Source organism: Felis catus, chromosome B3 (genome assembly GCF_018350175.1).
Source record: "Felis catus isolate Fca126 chromosome B3, F.catus_Fca126_mat1.0, whole genome shotgun sequence".
NCBI lineage: Eukaryota > Metazoa > Chordata > Mammalia > Carnivora > Felidae > Felis > Felis catus.
Genome location: NC_058373.1, coordinates 106,108,821 through 106,123,567, shown reverse-complemented (window position 1 = coordinate 106,123,567; position 14,747 = coordinate 106,108,821). Strand labels below are relative to the sequence as shown.

At 40.5% G+C, this 14,747-nt stretch overlaps 1 protein-coding gene across 4 annotated transcripts in view; it reads right to left on the bottom strand.

Moving 5' to 3' along the window:
• Nucleotides 1-3,243: 3,243 nt before the first annotated feature.
• DAAM1 (dishevelled associated activator of morphogenesis 1) overlaps nt 3,244-14,747 on the bottom strand; it is a 176,849-nt gene continuing 165,345 nt past the window's right edge. For 3 of the 4 annotated variants that reach the window (XM_023255733.2, XM_023255734.2, XM_045059982.1), the window contains 3 exons: nt 10,915-11,046; nt 7,311-7,481; nt 3,244-6,019 (listed from right to left, as the gene is read on the bottom strand). In XM_023255733.2, the coding sequence (XP_023111501.1) occupies nt 5,810-6,019; nt 7,311-7,481; nt 10,915-11,046 (513 nt within the window). In that variant the 3' untranslated portion in view covers nt 3,244-5,809. The remainder of the gene's footprint in view (nt 6,020-7,310; nt 7,482-10,914; nt 11,047-14,747) is intronic. The other variant, XR_006599656.1, reaches the window with a different exon arrangement.

The window sequence follows — 14,747 nt, the reverse complement described above, 5'->3', positions numbered from 1 at the left end:
CTCTGGAACTCAGTTCCTAGATTCTAGTGTTGCTTAGAAATCCATGTAAGGGAAGTTGGGGGTAATCCTGAGAAAGACTTTAATGACTACAGATGATTTCAGGACTGATCAGGCTGATGGATCAGGCTCACCTTTGCCACATTCTTGTGAGGGAAAGTCAGTGATGAGGGTCACCTTTGCTATTTTCTTTTGAGACAAAGTCAATGCTAATTGTCCTCGGAGCATCATTTCCCCAGATCACGTAAGATAATCTCCTTTCTTAATTGCATTAATCCTTTCCAGAGACCCCATTTCTAGCAGCGCCTCTAACAGCCGTTAGAAGACCAAGCTTTTAGTGTGAACTCACCAGCCATAAAAATGTCAGGTCACTAAACAGCTGTTGCTTTTCAGGGTCAAATAGCTTACATTCAAGGCAGTAGGAGAGGACTGTTTTCTGCAAAAGGCATTTTACGAGAATTCTTAATAATGAAGCCTTTATTATGGTGGAGGTTCGAGGGAAGAAAGACAGGGAGGGAAAAAGGACAGGCTCTTCTTGTGAGCCTTCTAATGACAGTCAGCTTGTAGTAACCATCTTAAACTGGAACTCCTAAAGGCTTATAATCAGAACTGCCTAAGCTTGATTAGCTCACTAGTGATCAGCCCTTCCTTTTATTTTCTGACTCTCCCCTCCACCCCTCTGCTTCTCAAGTAGAGTTAAGGAATGGACACAAAGATCCTATTGGTCTAAGAGTTAATCAGGAGGTTTTAGAGACAGGGCTGAAGTCTCAAAGGGTAGTGGTCTGAATGGAAGTCCAAGAAAGTATGAGAAACTACTCTGCTGGGCTTTTTGTGGTGGTACACACAGATGTGAATGAACCGGGGGAAGTCAAAGGGCACGATAAGTCATCAAAGGGAGTTTAGCAAAGGGGGGTATGTAAAAGGGAGTAGGGCAACTTGACCTGACTTGGTAGGGAAGTGTCTTGGCCATCCATACACGGGCTTTTCTCTTTTTATGCAGCTGGTGGAGACACCTCCTCTCCCCTGTGTCTGTCTTCCTGAGTCGTCATTGCTCAGCACTACAATCACTTCCTTTCTGGGCACCCGTTCTCATCCCAGGACAGTCAGGGTGCTTCCCAAATCTGATTAGACTCAGGAAAGTTTCTCCACACTGGAGGTGGGGGTAAGGGAATGGGGCAAGGACACTAACAAGAGATGCTCACCATCCCATGGTCGGGCGGGGTGGGGGGAGGGGCTGCGATTCCTTCGCCACAGCAGTGTAATGGGTGTAAATGAAATGGGAGATGGCATCGAAGATCAGTACAGAATGGTTTCTTCCACCTTCCAGTAAATGAAACTGTAGACATAGAAGCATAAAAAACACTTTATGTAAATGAGAAATTCATACTTGGGAACCTCTCCTTTTCCCATGGTGGCGGGGTGGGGGGGGACATATCAAGGTTTGGTTAAAAATAAGGATCTCCTTTGTCAAAAACTCCTAGTGTGCAATCCTATGTCTGTGTTGTTTGTTTGACACCATGGAAACATAGTTGAGCGCAGTAGACAAAAGCGTGTCAGGGAAAAGACCAAAGGTTAGATCTGAGGTTTCCCCCACCCGCCCCCAAGACTAGTGAAAAATAATTGTGACTGGTCTTTGCTATGGAAAACATGAAAATCCTTATAAACAGGAAACTCCTTCCTCTGGGGGTTCCAAACTCTCTCCAAGGTAAAGAATTAGAGATTTTAAGCCATCTCTTAATTACAGACTCACCAGGCTTTTAAACTTCAGTAGAGTTCATATTAATAGGGGCACAGGGCTATAGAAACAAACCAATGTATACAACACTTTGAGAAAATGGGCACCTAGGCCAACATAGCAATGATCTATAAATGACTCCGGTGTGAAAAGCCCCAGAACCCTGACTTAGATCTACACATAGTCCAAAGGTTCTTGAAGATAGCTAGTGTTTTTGGAACTGAATGTTATCAAGTAGCTGTTAAGCCTTAGTAGTTCTTATTTTAGGTTTACTACTTGCTAAGCAACAGTTGATGTTATTAAACAAAATTCATAGAAAATTCTTTCAGAACTCTTTGAATAATTGTCTAAACTGGTTTAATAAAGATTATCATTTTGCCTCACATAAACCTACGGTAGATTACAGAAAATGGGCAAAATCTTGGAGGGGTCAGATAGCTTCATCTTCTTAACAGAAACATATTGTACCCCGAAGTTATTTTTTTAGGGTAAATTGAAGACATAAAAGGAAACACAGTGATCTAAAAGTTTCCTATTTTTTCCCATATGCAATACTCCATAAGCAACTGAGGTTTAGATGGTTTTGTATGTAGCTCCACCCTCAAATGTATAAATTGGTAATTGTACATTAGTTTTAGTTTGCAATAAAATATCTAACATGCAGAAGGCTCTCTCCCACCTGAAGGCCAGCATAAGAGAAAAGCAGTAGTCTTTGGATACCATGCAGTATCCATTGACTAGAAGAAATGCAAGATGGATGGCAATGTTTAGACCATCATGAGTCCATTCCAAAGATCAGAAGGGCTTGGGTCCTCTATCAACCCCCAGGGCAATTTGTTTTCAGCTTGACTTCAAATTGGGCTGAGGATGGCCAGGCAGCCCAAGTGATGTGGCCAAGAAAAAGCCCAATTTTCAGAGGATACCATACACATCCCTTGTTCTATACAGGTGACACTTCTGATACTGATGTGTAGCCTATATATATTTTAATGTTTTATTTATTTTTTGAGAGAGAGCGTGAGCAGTGGAGGGGCAGAGAGAGAGGGGGACAGGATGTGAAGCAGGCTCTGTGCGGACAGCAGCAAGCCCCACACGGGGCTTGAACTCAAGAACTGCGAGATCATGACGGGAGCCACCCAGGTGCCCCTAATAAATTAATTTTAAAAAAAGGAAACGCTTCAAAATAAAAAAGGCTTTGATTCTAGAGACTAGACATTCTTTTTTATACCCCAAGTTGAATTATTCACTAGTAGCCCTACTGGGCAACCGTATAACTCTATGGAGTCATACAGAGAGATTACAGAAAAGCGACAGAAAGAGGTAGTAGCATAGGTCTGTGGACATATCAGATGCTACCATAGCAGAAAACTATACCCTTCTAGGTCCAGCCAGGATGTACAAATTTAAAAATATGTATTTTTGACTTACTAAACAATTTGCAATATTTAATAGTGCAAAGTAAAAAGACGTTTGGCAATGTTCTAATGACTCATCGAAAGCGTATACATACACCCAATGAATTCATCTCTTTATTGCATATTGCTTTTTTTAAAAAAAATGTACAATCTCATGACACATACAACATTTTTTTTCTTGGTACTGTAACAACAGTCTTGCACCTAAAGACTAAGTGGTTCCAACTACTAAGCTAATAAGATACAAGACATATAATTAAGTTTACAAATTATAATGCTTTCTTTTTGGCATTAATTTAAAAAAACAAACAAAAACCTTTAAAATACACACCCAAGAGAGAAAAGTGGCTACTTACACCAGCACCAATCTAAAAAGTAGATTTTTTTTTTTTTTTTCCAACAATGGCACATGGAATTACCTGCACAAAGCTTTTGGGAAAAGAAACCAAGAATGGAAATGGCAAAGGAGGCCTACCAGGATGGCCGTATCAAAATGAGGATGACTACCAAGGGCAAGAGGGACAGGCTACGCGAACTTGCTCCTTTAGGTGACACTTCATCCACTTGTCCATTCCTTAAACTGTAAAACAAAGCCATTTTTCAAAATACAGTTCCAAAATTGAGCCAGACCAAATTTCTCCTGCTATGAATAGAAAAGAAGATAGAGGCACTTTAGTTAAGGAAGAGACACATCCCTCATCATATCCCACTCCTCCTCTCCAAGCCTTTTGGAGCAAATCTCTGTCTGCACCTCTAACTGGGTGTATCTGCAGACCTTGGTAACTAGGGGCTGGGGAACACAACCTCTGCTGTGTTTTTATGACTGTTTCATGTGCTAGAGTCATTAACTTCCATAAAACGTGTAGAAAGTCTCTAAGTTCGCAATGAAGGGGGACAAAACGTAAAACCACTGCTCTTGACAATCGTTGAGCACTACTTCACAGCTTTCACGCAGTGCAGGGCCTCGCCGTCTGCACCAAGCATTAAAGTTTATACAAAGTATTTTTAAATAGCATGATTCCTGTACAGCGCCTATTGGTATTCTATTCACCCCGATATCCCCGTTAGAACATGAGCTCCTTGGGGGCAGGGACTTTGTCTTGCTTATCACTGTAGCCCTACTAAGCCTGGCACATAGTAGGTGTTTAATAAATAATTTGTTAACTGACTGAAAAACTCAATTTCGTGAGTAAATAATGTTCTAGTGCAACAGGACAAACTACTCTCTCCACAGGAAACCCAACCACAACAGGATTGATAGAAAGAAAAGAGAGAATCTTAGCCCCTCCCTCCCCCACTACAAATAAATAAAGCAAAGCCAAAAAAAAAAAAAAAAAAAAAAAAACAACCCAAAAAAAACCAAAAAAGTAACAGTCCTCTTTATATATAATTTAAGGATATTAAGAGTTGGTAGGTTAATGGTAAGCATCTATATTTTATTTTCTAATGTTCATTGTTTTTATTCATTTCTCCCTGAGAGCTTTATCTTTTGGACTGAAATTTTACAGGTAGCTTTACTGACACACAATTTAAAATGACAACATATAAACAACAAACCATTTCAAACATACTTAGAGATAAATAGATCTTGGCATCTCTGTTGGTGTTGTTGGCATTTTGTGCATTCGCTAAGTGTCCTTTAGTCCAGACTCATATTGACAGAAGATGCACCCTTGTCCTACAAAATAGAAGATACAAAAGAAAAAAAAAAAAGGCACCCCATAAAAAAATTTAAATAATTTTTTATCCCTTCAGAGAATTCCTCCTTTTAGGTCTTGGGTGGGAAATTTTATTTTTAAAGTTTATATATCTACATTGTTAGAACAACAAGCACATTCTGGCGATCTTGTTTTTTAACAAGAGCGTGAATTGCATGTAGATAAATAGTGTTCTTTTCAAAAGCCATGTAAAGAAATCTTCAAGAGCGCTTGGCAGAGAACGCGATGAAATTAGGAAACAAAATTGATGCCCGAGTTGTAAATTCCTAAAAAAGAGTCTGATTGATATTCTACATAATTCAGATTGTGTGCGAGATATTCTCAATAAACATTTACAGCCTGCACCCCCACACCAATGTCAGAAATTCTAAGCTGGTTCCTCTTAATTACTGATGCTCTACACCAGCATCACATCGTCAACTATCAAAAACCATTTTAAATCTATATTTTTCCAACACCAGTTTCCCCAGTGAAAATAATTTCTAAGTATACCAAGCTTGGAAACCATAAAATATTTCTCAAGCCTTTTTTTTCTTCTTCTTCTTTTTTTTTTTTTTTTGCTTTTGTTTTTCTTTTTTACTCTAGGGAATGTCTCTGTCATCTCTTTCAGGAGACAGCATTGTGCTTCTGAACAGCCATGGTGTTCAGGGGAAGAAAATGAGCCATACTCAATATGAATGCATACACAAAGGGTTTCTGAGCACATACATTAACACAGAGTTTTGTTTTTAACCATACATATAGGTCTCCAGACAACACTCAGACTTCTATATACATTTTTTAATATATATGTACACATACATTTACATACACACACATTCACGCATTCACTCACAGATGAAGGAAGAAATTGCCACTGTTTGGATTGCAAGGCAGTGTAATGAAAAGTTCTAGTCACTTCAAAGGGCTGCTAATGAGCTTCCTAAAAAAGTATCCAAGGAAAATTAGAAATTAAGTTTTGTGACGGGTCTCTCTCGGCTGCTGTCCGTCATCTGGTTGGTAATACGCTTGCGGTTCCGTTTCAGTTTAGAAAGGTCTTTGTCAAACACTTCTCCTGAGCGTAAAGCTGAAACCAGGTCATCGAACTCTCCACCTTCTTCGCTATTCTCTTTTGCTTTCCTCATTTTACGTTCCCTTTCACGCTGTTCTTTGAGCTGCAAATAGAAAGCAACCTCTTAGAGAAGCATCAAAATGTTGTGCTTTGTTTTCGGTGGAGAGGAAGTCTGAAATATAGCGTTGCTTCAGCCACATCAACCCATGTGCATCCATGGCTGCTAAGCTCCCTGGACGTCACAAGACAGGGGTAATTGGGACATGAGGTCTCATTTGAGAAGCAATGAATAATGATGAAAAATGACCACTACTCTGTGATTAGACACTCATCGTCTAGAATCTAGGTAAACCTCATGATATTCTAGTTAAAACAAGAGCAGTTGAGGCAATTCATATTTCTATAACGGAAGCAGAAAGTTATCGCTATTAAACAGACCCCAGATATTGTTTTCTATGAGACACTAAAGCAAATGCTCGTTAGGCCACTCTCCTTACATCAAAGGCTTAGCTTGAATTTCCTGTGGGTGCCTGGAGCCTGCTCCATACAATTTACTACTATTAAAAGCCAAACTATACATGTGCATTTTAGAAAACTTAGATAATTCATATAAACAAATGAGGGAAAATCATTCTTAATCCTACTGTTAAGAGATGAAGCATTGTGAACCTCTTGGGGGTATAGCCCACCACTATCATTTATCCTTATTAAAACTTACCTTATTAAAAAAGAAAAAGATTTCGTATAGAAATACATTTATAAGCTTTTTTGTATCATTAAATATTTTTTTTTAAGTTTATTTATTTATTTTGAGAAAGACAGAGACAGCATGAGCCGGGTAAGGTCAGAGAGACAGGGAGGCAGAGAATCCCAAGCAGGCTCTGCACTGGCAGCACAGAGCCCGATGCAGGACTCGAACGCACGAACTGTGAGATCATGACCTGAGCAGAAACCAAGAGTTGGCCGCTTAATCAACTGAGCCACCCAGGCGCCCCTATTAAATATTTTTTAAAAATACGATTTTTAAGGACTGCATAAACATTCCATTATGTAGCTATTATTGCATTTAAAACTGCTGCCTCGTTGGTAAACATTTAGGTTGTTTCCAGGTCGAACTACTGTAAAGACTACTATTCTCTTTGTGCAAATTTATGATTATTTCCTTAGAATAAGTTGTAAGAAATGGAACTCCAGATCAGAGGATGTGGATATATTTTCTCAGGCTTCGGGTCTACACTGCCAGGTTGCCCAAGAGAAACTTACACCGATTTAAGCTCCCAGAAGCATAAAATGCCCTCCCTCCTGCTGGCACATCGCAGCACGGTCTACAAGCCAAGGAGCCGCAGCACTGAACTTCCAGGAGCTGGAAACGGCCAGTTTCAACATTTTCTTACCTGAGCCTCCATGCGAGCACGGCGTTCCTCTTCCTCCTTCTTCTTTCTCATGTTTTCATTCTCTTGTTTGGCTTCCGCCACAGCTTGGAGAAACTGATCAAAAATGCCAAAGAACTCATCCGGCTGGATTTTGCCAGCCTCTTCTCCAAAGTGTTTCACTGCTTTAGTAAACTGGAAGAAAGGAGGTTTTAGAAAGTTCAGTGTTGTGAGAGAATTCTGTGATCAAATAGAAATCTATCTCTCTAGAAGGAGTGAAGCGCAGGAAGAGTCAAATATAACTTGCTGGATTTTAGTGAGCCTGTATTTATCTTTGGCTGCTGAACAAGCCTATCACTCATGTCTAAAGTAAAAAAAAATTAACACTCCTCAACTTTTGAAACCATTTATTCGTTTCCACCTCATTTCAGCCTAACACCAATGATTACCTACTATGACTTTTTATTAACTAAACAGTAGTAAAAACAAGAAAGCAAAATATCGTAGGGCAGAGCACTCAAGACATAAAACTAATAGCAAACTCAGCAGGGGTAGGGAAACTTGTACTTTCAACTTTTCTTTGAAGTAGTTTAATATCATTTATTGGTGCCATATGGTTAATATCAAAAACAAATGGGATCCAGGCCTTCTTAGCTGCTTTCCCTGATCATGTTGTGTAGCTGCTCGTGTTGTGATATTTCCTGGGTCTCACTTAGAAAACAACTGACTATGGGATCATTAATGAAACCCCTACTTTAGGACCGAGAATACAATTTTATTCCAAATCCTTTGTTTTGCAACCCCTTTCAATACAAATCCTCTTAAAACACCATAAGGGCAAAATATTAAGGGAGAATTTTAAAAAGTTAATACAAACATATGGATATAGTAACAAAATAGTATCACCAGTCTCTTCAGTTCTTTCTTTTATTTTTATTTTTTCATGTTTATTTATTGATTTTGAGAGAGAGTGAATCCCAACTGGGCTCTGAACTGATAGTTGGTCTCGAACTCAAACCGTGAGATCATGGCCTGAGCTGAAACCAAGAGTTGGATGCCTAACCGACTGAGCCATCCAAGCACCTCAACACCTCAAGTTTTCTTTTCTTTAATTTTCTTTTTTTTGGACTGGTGAATGTGTCAGTTTATTTAACATTTTATTTTAGTTCTTTAAAGTGAAGTACACTTAACATACAGTGTTATATTAGTTTCAGGTATACAATGTAACGATTCAACAATTGCATACGGTAGCCAGTGCTCATGAGGAAAAGTGCAGTCCCCATCTGTCACCAAACGTTATTGTTCCCTGAGTTGTACTCTTCTGGTTTTACTTCTTCTGGCAGTTATCTTCGGAACTCAAGATCGCATGCTTTCAGGAGTCTTAGCGGTATCATGACTATCTAAATAATGTTCAATGCCAGTCATACTGTTTGCTGGAATTTTTCTTCCCCCTGTAAGGATCCGATGCCGTTACTCCTGAGCTACTAAGGATGGTGTTTACAGCTTCAGAGTCAAATGAATCCCTAATCCCTATGCCTCATCAACTACCTAACATTTTCCAGATCTTTAATTTTCTTCATTTAGCATACGAAGTGTTTATGCACTGCCTCCAACCCATGAATTTCTAATTGCTTTTATTTTTCTTGCGTTACTTGCCTTTATTATATTTTTTTTCTGATATTTTGCTAGTACTATCTCCCTAAAGGAAACCTTTTCAGTATTTTCTTTTCCCCTAGTTTTTATGAAATATAATTGACATGCAGCACTGTTTAAAATTAAGGTGTACGGCATGACGACATGACTTACATATATCGTGAAATGATTACCACAATAAGTTAACATCCATCACCTCATACACACACACAGAAGTGTCTACTCTCTTAACAACTTTCACGAAGAGCATGCAGCACTGTTCCCTAGAGTAATCACCTTGTACATTACAACCCCTATATTCATTGACCTTATCACTGGAAGCTTGTACTTTTTGATCACCTTCCTCCAATTCCCCCTCAACGTTTATTCTGAGATAAAACTATGAAGTAATAGATGTGTGTGCACATGCCATTTTATAATTGTTATTTCACATCTGTAAATGTATAATAAAAATGTGCTTTTACCATTTTTCTCTTCACTGAGTTGTTCTCAATGCTTTACTTATTTGGAAATAATCTACTAGACATCAGAGTTCTTTAGGGAAAAATACATTGTTCACATGACACGCACAGAGCTCTAGCCTGCCTTCATGGCTTTATAAGCTAATTTCTAAAAGTTCTGGTATGAGCAAAATGGCATTAGACAGCCTACAACTGAGTTTCTAAAACACTCAAGTTCATGCACTTCAAGCCATCCTGAATGATCTTTTTATCTAGGAATTCTAGTGATGATGAAGTCATGTGTATTTTAGTCTTAAAAATCTGGAGAAAACTAGTCCCAGACTAAAGTTCCCAGACTAAAGTTCCCACACTAAAATTTTTTTAAAAGTAGGTTGTGCACAAGCATGTGTTTTTACCTCAAAAATTAACTGTAGAGTTGATTCTTATAAAAATTCTTGAGTCCTTAATGAAGTAGATTCTGTACTGCCTGGTTTGGAGTGGGGGACGGGGAAGGGTCCCTTCCCTCCTGTACAGGAGGCACACATAAGACATGGGTGGGGACTATCACAGTGGAGGTTGCTGGCATCAGTCATGGGACTTTTAACAGCAGTCATCTGAACATATATTCTCTTTCCATTTATTTAATAATGTTGGAGGTCAGGTTTACTGTTCAGACTAGCTAATGTATCCTAATATGATCTTCTTCCGAACTTTAAGCAGTTGTGTGTGCACTTTACATAAACAATCATCTATATCTATTACTAAACAGGTGGCTACAGGGAATGACATCCATTACTCAAGTTTCAAAGGCAAGATCAAGTTAAAGCAAAAGAGTATTATGGCAACTGAGAGATGAGCAGTGAGGAAGAACTCAACAGGGTGGCATAGGGGCCTGATATGATTTATTTAACTATGAGAAGGGGGGGGGGTGAGAGAAAAATGAGACAATGTGTACATGTATATAAATGGGTATGTATTTTGGAAGAGGAAATAACGAGGAGTTAAGGTCTTGGTTATTAGCCAACGAAAACTTTTCTTTTAGAGGCAAACAGCATTTTAAATAGCAAAACTCATAAAAAGCACCACATTATTAAAACATATGCCTCTTGTAATGAGGCTGTGAATTAAAGTGTATCTCCTTTAATAAGGTCTGCTGGAGAGTTCAAGAGGGAATATCCTGCCTGAAGTCTCTATCTCAGGAGAGCATATAACTTACAGCTACTAAGACACTTGGCCTTGGTCACACCTGATCTCACACTTTATCTGGCCTCTGATTTTCATAATCGACTCTTTTCTGGTTTCCAGAGACAAGTCAATATCAACAACAAGACAACCAATATCAACCAAGAGAAAACTGCAGAATATTTTCTGGTTTTATACCATCCAGATACTTCGAGGTCTTGCTAACCTAAGGGCAACATAGGTTAGACAAAAAGGGGTGTGTTCCAATTGATCACAGTCCTAGATATGAAAATACAGAATACCTGAAGTGTCAGCCCTGTCAAACAACACTCGGTATGCAACGGGAAACTTACCAGGTCTTTAGCTTCTGCTAGAAGGTCTTCGACATCAGAGAAGCTGAAGCTGGCTACTGTGATGAACTGGCTGACGACAGACACAAACTTATCTCCGGGTTGTGGGGGCTGAGACTTTTGATATTCCAGCTCCTTTGACACAGGAAATGGATAATGTCAAGGTGGGCTTCAAATGCAGATGCACACACACCTTGTCTAATTTTCCATATGCCTCAAATGTAGTAAGTCTGAATGGTGAACACATCAGAACCTACTCCAAACCATTTTGTGATGCCCTAGCTCCCTCTGCCCCTCTGCCCACAATGCCTGAGCCATGCCCAAGCCGTGCCCCTGTGCGCGCACATATTTGCAAACTGCAATGTACCAACGGTTGGAGCCCTTTATTGGTGTGATTTTTTTTTTTTTTTTAATTTTAGAGAGCACAAGTGGAGGGGGAGCAGAGGGGGGAGAAAGGAGGGAGAATCTTAAGCAGGCTCCACACTTAGTGTGAAGCCCGATGCAACACTCAATCCCATGACCCTGGGATCATGACCTGAGCTGAGACACCAAGAGTTAGATGCTCAATTGACTGAGCCACTCAGGTGCCCCTGAGATTTCGTATCCCAGCTTTAGGATATAAGCAGATTAGCACTCGGATACAATTAATAGAAGTTAAATAAACAGCAAATTAGATTCAAAGGGTGTGTGACTGAAAGCAAGAGAATTTAATCTGTTGATACTCTGTGCTCAGAATTCTGGTTGCTTGGTTTTTCCTTCTTTCCCTCTGGCTATATTGAGGCTACATGATGATATCTGGGTCAGTGGGATTTCAACTGTCATGTTTGGCACCATAATTGTCTCCCATTTTTATTCTTGTCTACACCATTTTGTTTTTGTGAACAGGCAGGCAGGAGTATTAGTGCCTTGTTAGTTATCCATATTCTCCATTACCAGGGTGATGAACATACAGATTATTCAAATCTAATTTTCGTAATTAATTTCAACCATTGCCAGATGCACTTTCTTTATCTCACCCTCTGTGAGTGAGGGATTATTATTCTAATTGTACAGACACATAAATTCAGGTGTAGAGGGATTAAATTCTTGGCTCAAGAGTCTAGTAGCTGAAACACGATAGAGCCAGAATTTGAGGTCAGATCTGTCTGACTCTGCACAGTCTCAGTAACAACCATCATGCCTACCAATGACTTAATCTGGTTCTATTTCTATACGTGCTTTGGTGGAGGTACTACCAAGCAGGAGTGTAGAAGTCACAGGCTATGGTTCTGATTCAGCTCCACCACGGATTTGGTTCTTGTCCATGACAAGTGGCCTTGGCCTCAGTTCCTTCTTTGACAAAAGGCAAGCAATATCCGTATCACCGTGAGAATCAAGGAAATAACAAGTAGAAATTTAGAAAGCATGGAACTTGCTTCGATTGGAATAAACTGCCATGATTCTAGGACTTTGGCCTTGCAAGTGAACATGTATGTATGTGAGGTACAGAGATAGGAGAGTAATTTGAAAGTATTTCATAAACGTATTATTCTCTTTCATTCAAAGGCAGAAGATGAATTCCAACTTTGCTATCTTCAAGCAGTATAACTGAATTGTGTAAAGCACAACTGGGATACATGAATATTTAGATAGGCCAAGGTCTGCCTCCCAATATTTCCTTCCAGGGCTACATCTTGACATGCATGCTGCCAGGGGGAGGGGAAGGCTCCTGTAGCCCCTTTCTTACGAGAAGGGTGTTAGTGTACATGACCCAGGTGCTGGACAGATTCAAGCAAAACCACCTTTAATAAACCCCAAACACAAAACCTCCTTCTCCCCCACTCCCCCCTCCATGTCTTGCTCTGAACTAGTTTAGATGCAAAGGTCAGAGGATCCATTATCAGGCTTTAGGGCTGTGTCATCACTGCCACACTAGTCTAGAAAGACTTCCACTGGGAGGAAATGGGAACGAAGAGAAGGCTGTGAAAAAAAAAAAAAAGCCTCATCCCAAACTGCCCTGAGCCCATTGGGCCTCTGAAATCTGAGGAGGACCATCCTACTCGCTCACTCAGTGTCTTGACCCATTGGGGTTGGCAGAAATATTTCATTCAGTTCATCTCCCTTTCCTTTTGAAAGAGCATCCTCCCCATGCCCGGCCACAAAGGGGGCGGGGGGAGCCTTACAAGCTTCCGATTTATAAAAAACAGGAAAAGATTAGATATTGTGACTTTAACTTTTATTAGAGCTATGTCTTCCATGGAGTCAACTGCCTTCTATGGCAGGAGAAAGGAAGGAGGTTCTTCATGGCATTACTGATACACGACCTGAAAGATACTTAAGAGAGGGGCCACCTTGCTAAGCTGCCTGAAGAACAGTCTCCTTTGTCAAGTACCAGACCGGAGGGAGGATCACTCTCCTAAGCAGGTTTCTTGTCCTGACCGGCCCCTCCTCACCGGTGGCAGTGCTGTGTGGTATCCATGTAGCACTCTGCCCACACAGTCATGTTTAAGTGCACCCACTCCTCTGCCTCCAGCAGGGTGGCCTGCTTTCCTTCCACGGAGGCCCGGCCCAGGTAGTTTTGCACACCAGGGACAACCTCACTCCTATGTAACTAAGTTTAGCCCACCCTCCTTCTTTTTTTAGAATTAAAAAAATTTTTTTAAATTCATTTTGAGGGAGAAATAGAGAGAGAGAGAGAGAGAGAGAGAGAGAGACAGAGACAGAGAGAGACAGAATCCCAAGCAGTCTCTGTGCCGTCAGCACAAAGCCCAGTGCGGGGCTTGAACTCGTGAGCTGTGATATCATGACCTGAGCAGAAATCAAGAGCGGGCAGCATAACCGAATGAACCACTCAGGCGCTCCTACGCCACCCTCCTTCTAAGCCACAGCTCGAAGTTCATCTCTTCCAGAAGAGAACCTTCCTCTAATCAATGCCAGTCATTCCACAAGTTTTGGACTAGCCAAGTCCACCCTTCTTCCTCAAGGCATTTTTGTAACCACTGTGCTTATCTGGACGTGGCCAGGCTGAGTAACTGTGAACGTTAGCTGGACTCACTGCTCTTGGCCATTTCAACACCCGGAGGGAAGGAGTCGGAATCATCGTGACCCCTCGTCTAGAAAACGGACCGTACGCCCAAGTGTCTACTCAATAAATACTCCCCAAAAGACCAACTTCAACACAAGAGAGGTGTTCCACTGCTCTACTAAGAGCGAACATCACTCACTTGTTTTTGTTTTGTTTTCCTTTGGCATGTCTTTAATCACATGCTCAGAACAATCCTTACAAATACAATCACTGGTTTTACAGTGACACACATTTTCAAGGCTTTTGTTATAGTGTGGTCGTCTGCAAAAATGACCATTAACTTCTTCCCTCCCTTTGATGCCTCCTTTCCTTATTCTTTTTTTTTTTTTTTTTTTTTTTTAAATACAATTTATTGTCAAGTTGGCTAACATATAGTGTATACAGTGTGCTCTTGGTTTTGGGGGTAGATTCCCATGATTCATTGCTTACATACAAAAACCCAGTGCTCATCCCAACAAGAGCCCTCCTCAATGCCCATCACCCATTTTCTGAACATCACTTGTTAACAGAACATGGACACTGAGGGTATCCTTATCTGGCCAAACCCACTTTAATGAGTCCTGCCTTACAGGTGGGAAATCAGTGTGACCCTAGCTTCCCAGTTCCTGCTCCGGTGACACCCCAGGACATCCTGCAGCTGAGTCGCCAGGGTAACACAGCCAGCCTTTGCTTCCTCGTTGCTGCTGTTTTTTTTCTTCTTTTTTTTTTTTTAATCAGTAAATGTTTATGCTGGGCAGACCACCATGCCGGATATCATCAGCACTCGCAGCAG